The 15712-nt window shown below is 46.9% G+C and overlaps 1 protein-coding gene across 1 annotated transcript in view; it reads right to left on the reverse strand.

Annotated features, from left to right (window-relative positions):
• Positions 1-15712, reverse strand: part of AFMID (arylformamidase) — a 172658-nt gene that overhangs the window by 2178 nt on the left and 154768 nt on the right. The window contains exons 8-10 of the mRNA XM_069655249.1: positions 15269-15347; positions 6642-6777; positions 4428-4532 (exon numbers count right to left, since the gene is read on the reverse strand). Of these exons, the coding sequence (XP_069511350.1) occupies positions 4428-4532; positions 6642-6777; positions 15269-15347 (320 nt within the window). The remainder of the gene's footprint in view (positions 1-4427; positions 4533-6641; positions 6778-15268; positions 15348-15712) is intronic.

Below are 15712 nucleotides of genomic sequence, written 5' to 3' on the forward strand. Positions count from 1 at the left end.
GGCGACAGCCTTATCTACAATATGGTCGCCACCCCCCTCTCTTGGTGTGATCACTCTCTCCTTTCCTCCCACCTGGAGCCCCTTGGTACTTTATCCGAGCCAACCCCAGCACTGCCAGCCTCCTTCACCGTCATCCAACCGATGAGGCGAGTGTCACTCGCTGCTTTTGCCTCAACCTCCACCTTCATCCCCATGCCACTTCTGACTCTCGCTATGACCCTGTCCTTGCTAACCTGCATCTCTAACACCCTTGACATCCTTGCCCCTGTCATAAGGATCCTCCTAAAACCTGCCTGCATGAACAACAGCTGGTACGACTCTGATCTAGCATCTCTGAAACACAAGTGCAGAGTTGCTGAATGGAAGTGGAACACCTTGGGCTTACCCTCTGACAAACTGGCCTGACGCCTGCTCCAAAGGCAATATCGCTTCTCTATCCACTCCAAGAAGCGGGCCCACATCCGTAGTATCTCTGGAGCCACTAACAACACGGCCAAACTTTTCAAAATATGCAAGGAACTCACCAATCCAGCGGTAGTCTCCATCTCACTCCTTCCTTCCCAGGCTCTCAGAACTACTTTGGGCTCCCATTTCACATCATATACTCAAGACATCGTGTCCTCATTCTCCTCCACCCCCATCCCCACTCCCACATCTGCTCCCCTGCCTCCATTGGCCTCTCTCCTTCCAGCCTCTTCACACTTCTCCCTCGTGCCATTAGCACAGGATGAGGTCTCTAAAGTAGTCCGCTCTATGAAGGCCTCCTCCAAACAGGTGCTCCCCTGCTCATCCAGAACCATTAGTGACGACATCTCCTCCACTGGCTCTTTCCCTCTATCCCTCAAGCACTCCCTTGTGCACCCTCTCCTAAAAAAGCCGTCTGCTGACTGCTCCTGCCAGGCTAACTATCGCCCTATTTCCACTACCCCCTTTCTGGGTAAACTCTTGGAGAAGTTGGTCCTCCACCAACTGACCCTCCCCACTGATCTTGTCGGTTGCCTTCATTGCCATCAATCTGGATTCTGGGCATCTAGAGGCACAGAAAATTCTCTCCTGAACACCTGTGCAACCATTCTCGCAAATCTCGACTCCAACTCTCCTGCTGTTCTCATTCTATCATTCTATTTATTTATTTATTTATTTATTTATTCAAATTTGTTGAGCGCACATCAGCCCAGAGGCATCGTGGCGCTTGTTACAGACATCTTAGTTGCAAAGGAAACCGTAGTTACAAGCAGTACATAAATTACAGAGGAAATATATACAATAGCAAGGCAGTATATTTACATGGCTTCCTGAGAGTTTGCTAATTATTTGCGAGGAACGAGGTTTTTAGTTTCCTGCGAAAGATGGGAAGTGAGTTTTCCGTTCGGATGTCTGAAGGGAGGGCATTCCATGTCTGTGCTGCAATGTAGGGAAAACCTAGACCTCCGGCTTTGGCTTTTTTGATGCGTGGGGTGCAGAGTAGGTTGGCGTATTGCGTCCTAGTGGGACGTGTGGAGGAAGGTTTGAGGATGGTATCTGAAAGATAGGACGGGCGGAGAAGGAGAGGCATTTGTGAGTGAGGGTGAGGATTTTGAGGGTGATCCGTTCTTTGACTGGGAGCCATTGGGCTGAGAGCCTGGCCTGGGTGATATGCTCTCTTCTTGGGATACTAAGAGCGGCCCGGAGAGCGTTGTTCTGTGTGATTTGTAGTCTATTTATGTTTTTGGCTGATGTGCCTGCTAGGAGAGCATTGCAGTAGTCCAGTTTGGCTCCAATGGTTGCCCTCGCTATAGAGAGGCAGTTAGGTTTAGAGAGGTAGGGCTTGATGGCGTTTATAAGTTTGGTGGTGTGTGCGGATGCGGAAGTGATTGCGCTGACTTGTCTAGTCATTGATAGCGAAGAGTCAAGGTATACTCCCAGTGTCTTGACGGCTGTGGACACGGGGATGATGGAGTTGTCAATGGAGAAGTTAGAGTACAGTTTGTCCAGTTTGTCTAAGGTGTTTTGTTGACCTAGTATCAAGATTTCAGTCTTGTCACCATTGAGGCAGAGGCCATTAATTGCCATCCATGCCTTGATGATGGAGTAGATGGAGTGGAGTGCCTTTGCGTCTTCGTTGTATGAGCCTGAGAGGGGTAGAAGTACTTGTGTGTCGTCCGCGTAGTTCGTGTAGGTGATGCCGTATGAGTCAAGTTTGTCAAAGAGTGGCTTGGTGAACAAGTTATAGAGTGTAGGTGCAGTGCAGGAACCTTGTGGGACCCCGCAGTGGATTGTCGTGGGAGTGGCGTTGGCGATGCCCGAGAAGACTTTCATGGCCCTACCTTCGAGGAAGGAAGTGATCCAGGCGGCTGCTTCATTGGAGAAGTTAGCTGAGTGCGTTAGGTGGGAAGTGAGAATCTTGTGATCAACCAGATAAAACGCGGCTGAGAGATCTAGAAGAAGCAGAAGAGCCGGCTTGCCTTTGTCCATGATTTGGGTGATCTGGCTCTTCAGATCTACCAGGGCTGTTTCTGTGCCATGTCCTTTCCGGAAGCCCGATTGCCTCGTCCCGAGGATGGAGTGGGTTTCCAGAAAGTGTTGGATTTGGCAGTGTGCAGCTTTGTCCAGTAGTTTCAGCAAGAATGGCACAGTGGTTATTGGTCTATAGTTGTTGGGTTGTAAGGGGTCATAAAACTACTCTGTGACACCCTCAGTATCACTGACCAGGCACTGGATAGACTGACCTCTTTCCTCACTATCCTCCCCTTCCAGCTGCAACTTGGCCCTTTCTCCTCTGCCACTTCACTCTCTACCTGTGGTGTCCCCAGGGCTCTTTCCTATTGCTGTGGCTTTTCAATATCTATCTCACTCTTGCTCACCCGATTTCCTCCACTCCTTCTTTCCTTGACTGTCCGCCATTTAGGCATGGTGTGCAGCTAACGATCTCTTTCTTTATGCCAGTAAGACAGAGGTCCTTCTCATTGGGACTCCTGTCCCCTCTTTTCCTCCTACCCACTGGCCACCCTCTTAGGGCCCTCAACCCCCCAAACACTGTCTTTTTGTAAAAGCGCCTAATGAATAACCAATAAATACAAAACACAATCCTGTGAGGCCCAAAACCTTGGGGTCAACTTCGATTCTGCTCTCTCCACCCCTCACATCATGGACCTTACCAAGAAGTCCCACTTCCATCTCTAGCTCACCAGAGGTATTCTTCCTGTCCTCACCTTCCCCCAGAAGCTCAATGTCTCTAGAGCTCAGGTCCTCTCCAGGCTGGACTACTGCAACAACCTCTTTCTTAATCTCCCTCTTTCTTTCCTTTGCCCCTCCAGCTAATCCACAATAGGGTTGCCAGACTTATCCCTGGCCTCAAGCCCAGGGACTATGTCTCTCGAGCCCTAAAATCTCTCCACTGGCTCCTGGTGGCTGCAAGGAACACATTCAAGACACTCTGCATCATCCACAAGGCCTTCTGCGGCCTGGAACCACGCTATCTCCAACTTTCCCTCCCTAACTACTCCACTGCTAGAGCCCAACGCTCCTCTAACTCCAACTCTTTGACTGTCAAATGCTTCTCCAAGCAGAGAGTGGGGGGCCCTCTCCTCGGCTGGTGTCTCCCTCTGGAACAGCCTCCCTGCCCATCTCAGACTTGAGCCAGACCTCTTTAAGTTCCGGAAACTGCTAAAACCCCTGCTTTTCTCTACCTCTTTCCCATCCCTGTTAATCACCTCACTGCCGCTGTGACTGGTGGCCTGATCCTCAAATCTCCCAGGATTCCAGGCCCTTCTTCCCAGTCGATACCAGCACCCTCACCCCCACTGCACTGCCCTTGGGGGCCCCAACATGGCGGCTCTGCATTCCACCCTGGGAGTCGCCTGCACTAGCGCTGAGCCTGAGGTTCTCCACGTTGGCTCCCCTAAGCACTTCCCTCTCGGGCCCACCTCCAGCACTTGTTCACTCCTCTGCTCCACCCCTCGCCTCCCTTCCCTATCTCCCGCATTTTCCCTCACTGCACTTACACTTCTGAATGCCACAAGGCCTAGTAGGACCTCCACTGTAGATTTACTGTTTTTGCCATTGTTATTATTTCCCCTGTTCCCTTCTCATTTAGTCTTGTGGCACTTTGAAACACAATTCTGTTGTATAGGCACCTAACAAATGCTCAATAAAATCAAATCAGTGAGAGATTAAAGGACTAGAGGGAGGAGGAAAGGCAGGTAGAAAGAAAGCAAAGAAACTAATGTGGATAAGGTGAAATGTAGGAGGGTTGAATGGAGAAATAGTGGTGAGTTAAAGGAAAACATGATGGCACTATGTAATGGATGAATGAAGGAGGTGAGTAGGTTTTAGAAACAGATGAAAGGGCTGTGAAATGAACGAACATCAGAGAGGATGAAAATAGGGTGAAGAGAATGCTTCAGAACATTGGTTAATAGGCAGTGCATTCTTCTGCCTCCACATACCTTGGTCAGGACATTATTCTCCTCACACAAACCTTCGATCACGTCAAAATGGTCAGTATTGTCCACCATGGCAAAGGAAATGTTTAAGCCCAGCTTCTGTAGGCCCTGTTAGAGGGGACAAGATTAAAGGCTGTGAATCGTACAATCTAGGGAGTCTTGTGACCATTTCAGGCCTCATGCTGCAGTCTCCAATGATAGAGGATGAGACGGTGAGTCTATAATGTGTGAAGACTCTTGAGTCTCGTTTAGGCTTCATCCTGCAGATTTAAGGCGGAGAAAGTGGTGAAATCATGAGTGCAGTACAGATTCTCTTAAATCTAATTTAGGCCAGATTCATCCTGAAGGTTCAGAGAAGAACAGGTGATTTCATATAGCATGCAGGCTCTTAAATATGATATCACATCTATGTTCGGCTTCACACGCAGGCTGTGGGGGCCAAGGGGGTTTAGTAAAGTATGGATAGCAAAGTGGGTTAAGCCTCACCCTGAAAGCTCAGGAAGTTGTAGATCTTTCTTAAGCTTATCCCGCAGTCTCTGGAGGAGAAGAGAGATGACGCGTGCAAGAGCACTGAGCGGCTCAGTCTAAAGCGTCCCTGATCATTCAGACTCTGGAGGGCAGAAGATGGATGGGCCTAGTCTCGGTCATCATTTAAAAAGAGATGAAAGATGAAGAGCCTGTACAGTGCACAGCACCATAGGTCTAGGTGAAGCTTCATCCCACAGATCTGAGAGGAAATGTAGCAATAGAACTCCTAATCCAGACTTAAGATGCACTGAACTGCCCATAGTTACTACTCTCTCCATCTGTAGGAAGCAAACGAGAGTGGGTGAGTATGTAGTACAGACCATCTTTAATTCAGGTCAAATCACAGCAGGCTTTGACGGAGGGACAGAGAGCAGGGATGGCAAGTAAGAGAGTATGGAGAACCAAGGTCTGGGGTAAAATGTATGCAAATAACAAGGTGGGTTCTGGGAGTCTCTCTGCCAGACATTAGTCCTGGTTATGAGAGCCTTACCCAGAGTCTTTAGCGCACTATCTTTCACAGAGGAGAAATTTCCAAAACATATCAGTCTTTGTCCTGCCCTGGGGCAGTCCAGCACCGAAATGCTAGGCAATTCTCCTCTGAACAAGAGTACCAACAGCAACCCCAGACACGTGTTTCAGTCTGGTTGGATCTCATCAGTAGGGTGGATCTGTGCCTCTCTAAATAGTGAGCAAGGGGTCCATGTCTGGATTCCCCTACTAACATAGGGTAAGGTCCAACCAGACCGAAACAAGTGTCTGGGGTTGCTGTTGGTACTCTTGTTCAGAGGAGAATTGCCAAGCATTTCGGTGCTGGACTGCCCCAGGGCAGGACAAAGACTGATATGTGTGGGATATTTCTTCTCTGTGAAAGATAGTGAGCTAAAGACTCTGGATAAGTCTCTCGTAACCAGGACTAATGTCTGGCAGAGGGACTCCTAGGACCCCCCTTGTTAAACTGGGGAAAGATGTATCCCCTGGGCTCTACAGCGGGACAGGAGGAATGGGGTCTGTACAGTTGGTAAAGTGCATAGTCTCACATGCAGGTTAAGTATCCTACTGTAGTGTCGTTGGGGAAGAGACTGAGATTCTACAGCACTACATCCCTTTCTCCTCTTTCTCGGTCTGTGTAATCTATGCCATGATACCTCTGGCAATTGTGCGCTCTACATGTTCATACCCATATGCAGAGTTTTAGATCTGCGACACGCTTTCTCCTGCAGTTTGAGGACACATGAGGCAGCCTCTAAAGTATGGAAGAGCTCTAAGGGTTTGGAAATGAGACAAGAGGAATCTCATTTGCTGAGAGGGTCTAGATGTGTATAAACGGTCATTTGGTAACCCTAGGGAGTGAATGAAGAAATAATGGTATAGCTTGCTGGCTACGGGTGGAATGCACATAACTGTACCCCGGTCTACTTGGGAATGTACTTCAGAAGTACAGCTGAAAGGATTGCTGAAGAAATCTAGTTGAGAGTGCACCTGGAAGAAATCTGGGCCATGCTAGAAGTACCCGAAAGCCGTCCCTAACAAATCCATCCACATGCACTCAGCGCAGTCACTAGAAATATTCAGAATTGAATGCATATACTCAGACATATCTGGATACTCAATGGTCATGACTGAGGTAACGTCATCTAACGCCTGTTCGCGTTGCCTGGATCATCATGTGCAGGGGTCTTGCTACTGTACCTGGAAATATTCTCGAGACTGTCTGTGAAACTCTGGGGAGTCATTCTCGGCCACGACTACCGCAATCCTGCAGTTTTCATTTGCTGGTTTCACCTCCTGCAGGTGCTGCAGTGGGCTGTTTCTTAATGCAACTTCCCTAAAGAGAGAATCACAATCAGAAATTGACCTCATTCACAGTAGCTTCAGCCCACAGCACTGTGGGATTGTACCAACTAAGTGCATTGGTTAACCCGGGTCAAGCCAACAGCACCGAGGGATTGTACCAACTACATGCATTGGTTAACCCAGGTCAAGCCAACAGCACCAAGGGATTGTACCAACTATGTGCATTGATTACCCCAGGTCAAGCCAACAGCACCAAGGGATTGTACTAACTAGGTTCACCGGTTACCCCAGGTCAAAACAACAGCACTAAGGGATTGTACTAACTAGGTTCACTGGTTACCCCAGGTCAAGCCAACATCATGAAGGGATTGTACTAACTAGGTTCAATAGTGACCGAGGTCAAGACAACAGCATGAAGCGATTGTACTAACTAGGTTCACTAGTTACCTCAGGGAAAGCCAACAGCACCGAGGGTTTGTACCAACTACGTGCATTGGTTAGCCAACAGCACTCAAGGATTGTACTAACTAGGTTCACTAGTTACCCCAGGTCAAGCCAACAGCATGAAGGAATTGTACTAACTAGGTTCACTAGTTACCCCCAAGTCAACAGCATGAATGGATTGTACTAACTAGGTTCACTAGTTAACCCAGCTCAAGCCAATAGCATGAAAGGATTGTACTAACTAGGTTCACTAGTTACCCCAGGTCAAGCCAACAGCATGAATGGAATATACTAACTAGGTTCACTAGGTATCCCAGGTCAAGCCAAATGCACCCATGGATTGTACTAACTACAATCATTGTTACAAAAAAGGTAGCAGGCGCCCCTCTCTAAAAAGAACATGGCATGGTTTGGTGGTTTTTACTCACTTTGAGAGTCTGCAGCCATCGCTTTTTGCTCACTGTACTTTTCACAAAGGTGGAATATCCATTTGTATAGGAGTCTTTGTCCCGCCCACAAGGGCAGTCCAGCACCGAAATGCCTGGCAAACCTCCTTTGAACAAGAGTGGTAACAGCAACCACAGACACGTGTTTCGGCCTAGTCAGCCTCCTCAGAGAGGTGGAGCTGTGCCTCTCTGAGCGCAGTGAGCAAGGGGTCCACGGCTGGGTTCCGCCAGGTAACTTAAGGTGACCAACCCCATGTTCCTAGCAAAAATACAAAAAAGGTAGCAGGCACCCCTCTCTAGAAAGAACATGGCATGATAACCTGTTATGTGGCTTTTACCCACTTTGAGAGTCTGCAGCCATCGCTTTTTGGATTGTACTAACTACGGTCATTGGTTAACCGGGGTCAAGTCAACTGCACCCTGGATTGGTACCAACTACGTGCATTGGTTAACCCAGTCAAGCCAACAGCACAGAGGGATTGTACTAACTAGGTTGACTAGTTACCCCAGATCAAGCCATCTGCACACAGGGATTGTACCAACTACAGTCATTGGTTACCCCAGGGGAAGCCATAGCAGATACCCTAAGCAGTGAGAGAGGCATATCCTCCCATGTTTCTAATAGACCCAGAGCCTATTCACTAGCACAAAGCTATTCGGCCGTGTAACAGACTTGTGAAAAGCAAGAGCATCCATATTCTAGGAATTAAACAAGCCATGCGCTGGAAATATACCCAAACACCACGGAACTAACACACCCAGCACAAATGGGGCTGGCAAAGAACTTCTGACAAATCAATAAACTTCACCATGGCTTGCAATCATACTCATCTGCCCCAACCAAACTCAATAGTGCACACAGACTTAACAGAAATTACTTAAATGTGTGATTTGTTTACAAGGGGTTGTGTGTATGTAATGACAATAGCTGGCCGCAGTATGGCATGTGCTTGACTGCTTTTCGGACCGTGCCTGCCAAAACACACTCGGTGGGGTGCAATGTCTGTGGGATGTATCTGTCGGTGCACAGGCTCACAAGCTATTTGGTAAGCCTTTTGGAGTAAAATCTAATATGATACTAATCACTGAAACATCTTCCTGCCCCAGTGTTAAAATCATATAAGGGATTTTATTTTTGGAAGATACTTGTATTACAGTCATTAATGCCGAGAGTGATCGGGACAGTGGGCCTTGTAACTGTCCAGAATTGTTTTTTATAGCCACTTTTGTCAATGCCGCAGGGGTTTTGTGTAGCACGCGGCTGCTATTGGTATGAATTTGCAGTACTGTAGGTTTTGTTACATCCCCTTTGCTACTAAGTCGGAAGCTCATGATACCATCACCAAGCCACTGTCCTTAAGTGGTTTTAATTCTACGTCAACTTGAATAACATCTCAGCATCCTAGCTCACAACAGACTACATCTGAATTCTGACCAGGAAGACTTACTGACAGATAATTGCGCTAGCAAGAACACTGGTCTTTCCATTACAACAGTGCGGTTGGGCAAACTGTAGCTAATCTGGTGGTGGAAGCAGCCAAAGTTGTTTCCTTAGACAGCAAAGGACACCTGATAATGTTTCCTAGCCTGTTGTGCTTCAAATTCTTGATACATTCCTTTCCTAAAAAGGACTCCATCAAAACGTAGCTAGGATTTGGGACTTAGCTAAGCCGTTCTGCTTCCCCTTTATACCTGTCATACGGTTGTGATTACATGCAGGGATCAGCAGGGCTTACTCCAATAGAGTTTACCCTTCTTTTTTCCCCCTGGGTACCCTTAATGGTACATTCAGTTTTACCATTAATACAGATGACCCTCAAAATTAATTAAGGATGAAAAGAAATCGAGAAACCACCAGTGCCACTCTTCAAGCCAGCCTTACGGAGGTCGAATCTTGGGTAAAGACAAGCTAGCTAAAGCCTAACCCATGTAAAGGGGTCCACTGTAGTCCTGGACCTTGCTCCACCTGGTCCCTTGTTCCCTGAAATGGTCAATGGCCCAATCCTGCAGAAGATGTCAGATATCTGGGCTGGATTCTGTATGCTAATTTGTCCCTTTACGTTCAGAGTGTTAAGCGTTAAATCCCCTTTGTATATTCTCAAGATACTAAGGTTCTTCTTTACAATCTTCCCTGGAAACATGAAGATCGAGAACACACACGCCAACTATGGCAATACCATACACTGTTGCTTACTTCAATATGTTATGGAGAGGCTGAAATTTGTGATAAGCCTCTGTAGCCTCAGATTGCCCTGTACTCTGGGATCTTTCCCGTGCGTTTTGTGACTCGGATTAATTCTTAGGCCCTATTGTTTACAACTGTCTTTTTGCTGTGTGCTCGGCCTTCCATAGTTTAAATTTCAATGCAACCACTCAACTTAAAGCCTGAAAACCCCATGTTGTTAGTTGTACAGAAGTTCAAAAGAACTCATTTTGGAGACGGTTTCTTTGTGCCAGTTGCATTTTGGAGATGGTTTCTTTGTGCCGGTTGCGTCTTCTCTCAGGAAAACCAACCCTCCCCTCCTCCTAGTGTCTGGTTACCCGGACCCCCTCTCATTACATAAAGGTTCAACTTTTCTGCTTAATTACTGGTCCTTCCTACTGTTTATCTTGACACTAGCCAGGGTATGGCCTGCGGCCTTTGAGGTATACAATTATACTACTACACAATGGTTGTTTTTATGTGAATAGCATTGCCCCCAAACCTTTTCAAGTCTGCAAGCGCTCTACGAATCTGAGCCACAGTCAAGTCTCCCATCGGCTAGCGTTACTGGGTGAATGGTGGTGGTAGAATGGATACATTCTCAGTTTACGAGTAAGACATCCATGAATTCCTAGGAATTTCTACCACTATTTCTCTGCTGGCCCTAGCTTATGCTGAACCATGGGAACATATCTAGAATGCTCACTATGCAAGGTACCTCAGCATTAGTTGACAAACGTGGGTTAAACCAGGAGTCTGGGGGGAGCAAATAGTTGCCTATGTTCTTTGCTTCCAAATTGGACCAAACAAGTTGCTTCAATTTAGCATATTTTATATTTGGGGAATTAAACCAAAATATCCCCCTTTATTATTAAAGTTATGGATTCTTCTCTTTTTAACTACATGGTCAGCATGTCCCAGCTACTATTCTATACCTTTCGAATGGATACTAAAAGTCCCTTGAATTGGTCCAACAAATCAGAGTTGGTAGGTGGGATTAACTTTCTAAACATAGGGCCTCATTACGACCCTGGCGGAACTGGTTAACGGGCTCCGCAAAAGGAGGCGAACCCGTTAAACCCGTTCCGCCACATTAGGAGGTCCCCTTGCGGGAACCGGTAAGGATGCCTGGAAAAAACCAGGCGTCGTTACCGGGTCCCGCAAGGGGACAAGGGAGCAAACAACGGGCCACTCGTAATCGGCCCATTGTTTGCTCCCTCTCCCATTCCCATTCATCCCTATGGGGGCTGAAATGGGAAAGGTCCGGGCCCGGGTTCCTGGAGGGAGGAATTACTGGACCCTCCAAACTCAGAATGGCCCGGTAATTCCCCATTCTGGGAACCCGGACGCGATTTCGGCGGCAGCTATGCCACCAATAGCGGCATGGCTACCGCTGAGGTCGTTATGAGGCCCATAGTGTTGTTCTAGTCCAGCAGACAAGTTTGTGGTTTGAAAATGTTGGATTTCTTTTCTCCCTTGGTAGTGGTACTTTAAAGGGAATTTTGCTTTCTACTTTTGCTAGTACAGTTTTCACATGTAATATTTGCCTCTTGGCGGTGGGTGGAATTTTCTGGCTGGGATGCCTTCTTCATGAAATGAAATGGCGCGGTCTCATTGATTTGAATGGGGTTTTGTAGAGTGATCCAACACTCTTCAATGTCATATTACTGAAGGTTGTGAACAGTTAGGACTAATTGGGGAAAAGCGATGTCTTAAGAAACTTCCAGTACCAAACATGATCACAAATAGATATCCGGTTCAGTGGAAGGGAGTTTGAAGGGTGAAGGGCCTTGATGGAGTGGAGCACCATCACCCATTCTCTTATTCTGGACCCCAAGAATCTGCAGAAGGAGACCAGTGCTGGAGCACAAGGGACTAGTATGCATACCGTTTTGGAGGTTTTCCTTTGAGAAATGCTGGACGTAAGCCATAAAAGGCATGTTGAGTAATGTCTTGAGTAAATGCATAAATGACAAAAGCAGGCCCTGCAGACCAATCACTATGGACTGTTTGCTATATACCAAAAAGGAAGTGAACACTGCACCCCTGATACCCACCACTGTAGGAGTATTGGATGATCCACAGTATCGTACACTGCTGAAAGATTGATCGAGCAGCAGCAGCGCTGATATTTCTCCTCCATTGGCCAATTGCTGCAGATCATCCGGTACGGAAATAAGACTCAATAACCACAGACAGACGAAAGCCTGGCAGGCCGGTGTCAAGAATGTTAGCCAATTCAATGAACTGCTGTAGCCAATTCAATGAACTGCTGTAAGCAGAGTTTATTTTTTTTTTTTAGCAGAGGTGTAATTCTAGCCCAAACAAAGTTGGAACTTGACCTGAAGAATATAAAAGGTGATGATCAGAGATAAAAAGGGGGCAACTAGAGGGGCAGGCTAATGAACTGGTCTAGCAGGGCAGTGTGAGATAATGATCCAGATATAGGGATCTTCAGGATGGAAGCCAAAATGTCCTGAGGAAATACGAGAGTGAAAAATCAGGCCAAATGGGCTGGGATATCAAAGCCAGAACAGCAATCTCAATGGGCAGAGGTGTCAACATCGGCTAACTACCAATATGAAGTTGAATCATCTGAATTTTCTTAACAAAACATGATGCAATTTGATTGCATATTCATTGGAGACAGGAACCTCATTAGATAGAGCAGTTGGGGCGGCGAGATCTTCTACTATGGAAAATATCTCCCTTTGAAGGCTAGAGGAGCGTTCTAGCCAATCAGAATAGAACGTTTGTTTGGCTAGTAGGATAGCCCTGAAGACCCGTCGTGAACGAGCGATCAAATATTCCAAACAAAACATTTCTGCAACACAGAGTGCAGTATTTCAAGGAAAGGTGGAAGATCTAGGGACATCCCATCCTCCGTTTCTAAGAAGCTACACTCCACGAGAAGTAAAATGTTCTGAATGGGATTCCGTGCTCTGGGACGTTGCAGGTTTGACGAGCAGCTAGTGGGATAGAGCCGGCGCGTGGGCGATCTAGCAGAACCTGCTCTTGTTCTGTTACATAAGGTAAAATAAACTCTAGTATAGTCTGTGAATACTTTGTTAATAGCTACTTATCACCAGGGATTGGCTTCATAAAGATTACTGATGTCATGTGGCAATCAATAAGGGATGCAACAGGGACCGTAGAAAATCTTGCCGGGAGATCAGACATCAGTGGTTTTTCAGGGTGATAAACGGAGGTGAAAAAGTCTTTCAGAAGTAGAGGCCCAATGCATAGCGGTGCACCGGTAGGGAATGCAGGTGGGGTCGGGGGGCAGAGGGAAAGGCAAGTTATAGGTTACTGATCATCTAGTTGGGGTGCAGTTAGAATGGGTATCCAAATCTGAATGATTATGGGCTAAAGACAACGCTAAAGATGTGAGTTTGTAGAGCTTTGTGTTTTCAAGGAGTCTGCTTCGATTCCTCGATGCTAAAGGAAATCATTCCTGGGTGTGCTCCTCTAGCATTGCCCATTCTTTTAAAATGCCTGCAACTTGACAAACTGATGTACTGAAGGCTACTAGAAAGTTATCTCATGCCGCATGCAGGGTCACAGGACTGGAAATGTACAGAAGGGTTGGGTCATGAAGGTTCTTATTCGCCGTACACACAGTCTATAATTTTATGACTGGTGCTGTTCAGCTCATATAAGCAGGGCAGTGTGATGCTGGGCTTCTTGGAGCTAAATCTGTGTTTTTGACAGCAACCCTGCATAATAGGCATTGCAACGTGAAATGCTGGCCTCAACATTCACAGTGATCTTCTGAGATAACCACAGAAGCAGTGGAGCCGGAGAATAAAAGGCAGAGAGTATAGAACACTTTGGTAATTACTGTTTTCACAATACTAGTGAAAGAAACGTTTGGACAGAAAAGAATGCAAAGTTCGGTTTCTTGAGTCCTGCACATAATTTGTAGGGGGTTCCAGTGAGTCTGGACTGTGCATGGGAAGACAAGAGGGTAACACGGAAACCAAGAGTACACCAAGACCAGAATCACGGCTTTTGACCCATTCGGGCAGAGAAACATTTCATGAGTCCAGCTGTCAACATTTTGAAGGCATTGCCTAGACCTTTCCTGTGGAACCACGCAGAATGGAGGGTCATCTGCAAACACACAGAAGCCAATATTGCATGTGACCCAATTAGGCCAGGGGACCACATGGATGTAAAAAAGGAAGGACAAGAAGCCGGTACCCTGAGTAATTCTCAGGGAAGGCTGGTAGTTTTGGATGTGAACTGACTCGCTTTGACCTGATGAGTGTGGTTGTCCAATAAAGGGGTGACCCAGGTTATCAATGGACGCTCTACTCAACCGCAGAATTGGCAAGGTGGTCGAGTAATGCGTGGAGGTCAACACTGTGGAAGGACGCAGAACTATCCAATAGTATGAAAGCACCGGCATGGGCTCCTTCTCGGGGCAGATATGGGCTCTTCTCTGTGGATTTAGTCCCCCAGCCTGGGCAGAAACCCAACTGGAAGAATCAGCAGGCCACGAGGGATGTTCCGAGGTCACCTTGGTTTCCAATACTTTCAATGCATGCAAGTCCAGAAACAGCTATTTGACAGGATCCCTGCTTCTGTGTTTGAGTTTTTGAGGAGCAGTGAATTGATGGGGTGATCTCAGCACATGGGAGAATGTATGATGAATCCGAGCAGGGGCGTTGACACTGGAAGACAGAGGTGGCCATCTTTGCTGATAGGCTTCTCTCATTGATCCTTTGTGGAAATTGGTCATCAAACTATACTCACAAGATATAGGACTGTATCTATTCACGTCAGTTGTTGTGATGCATACAGGGCTGTGCTAAAGCAGCCTGTTTCAGCATTAATAACTCCCCCCTGCTATGTCTTTAGCTTTGTTCGAAGTTTATGAAAAGAAGTAGTGGAACTGTGTTCCCTACTGGCCTGCACCGATCCCAACAAACCCCATCTCCACACACCCTCCCACGCATAATACAAACCCCAAAACACATGCTCCGGCTGTTTAGGGGAACGCTCAGTGCAGTGCACTGAAAGTGAAAGTTTCAACTTCTCCCTACACTTATTTTAAAACGAAACCATTCCGTAACGATTTCTTTTTTAAATTAAAGTATCGGAACTGTAAAACTTAATTAAAAGAAGTAAAGGCGCACCGCTCCCGTCCGCTCCCGCCTCTGAGTCTTTAGATATAATATGTACTGTCGTTTCATGGAGAACTTGGATTCTGGGGCCCTGGGAGCTGTGTGCACAAAGTTAGGCGACATCCACTCACACTCATGTGGAACCCCTAAGTGTGCCCGTGTGTTTCCTGTTCGGTGTGTGCATAGGTAGCAGGGCGGGTGCTTTTTTCTCTCTAAACCTATCCGTCGTAGTTTAAAGCGTTCAGAACCCACAGGATGCGCCATCACAGAAGCAGACGATACCTTTGTGGAGACACTCACTCTGTCATCTGCAGCTCCTGGTTGACGTAGGTGCGAGTGATGGGGAGCAGGTCATAAATCCCACTGACCAGGAACACCCCTGAAACACAGCCCAAAGCACAGAGTCTGTAAATAAATGAACTAAATAGCAGTTAATGTAATGCACTAAATAGCAGTTAATGTAATGCAAGGCGGGGCTGTGGGGGGGGGGCTCAGAAGATGCTCCCCTAGCAGAAGAGACCAGTCCCAAGGTGGTGATTATAGCCAGGGCTCAATTATATGATATGATATGGCATTTGTAACGGGCCTATACACAAGTGTTTCAAGTTGAGGGTACAAGCGGGTGGAGGGAGTCCCCCCTTTTTTTCAGGAGTCCTCCACTTTTTTCAGAGGGCACCATGATAAGCTAATTTCTGGTAACGCCACATTCAATTGGTAGGTTAATGTATCCCCCACTTATTTTAG

The sequence above is a fragment of the Ambystoma mexicanum genome, chromosome 3q, assembly GCF_040938575.1.
Source record: "Ambystoma mexicanum isolate Mex_15411 chromosome 3q, UKY_AmexF1_1, whole genome shotgun sequence".
NCBI lineage: Eukaryota > Metazoa > Chordata > Amphibia > Caudata > Ambystomatidae > Ambystoma > Ambystoma mexicanum.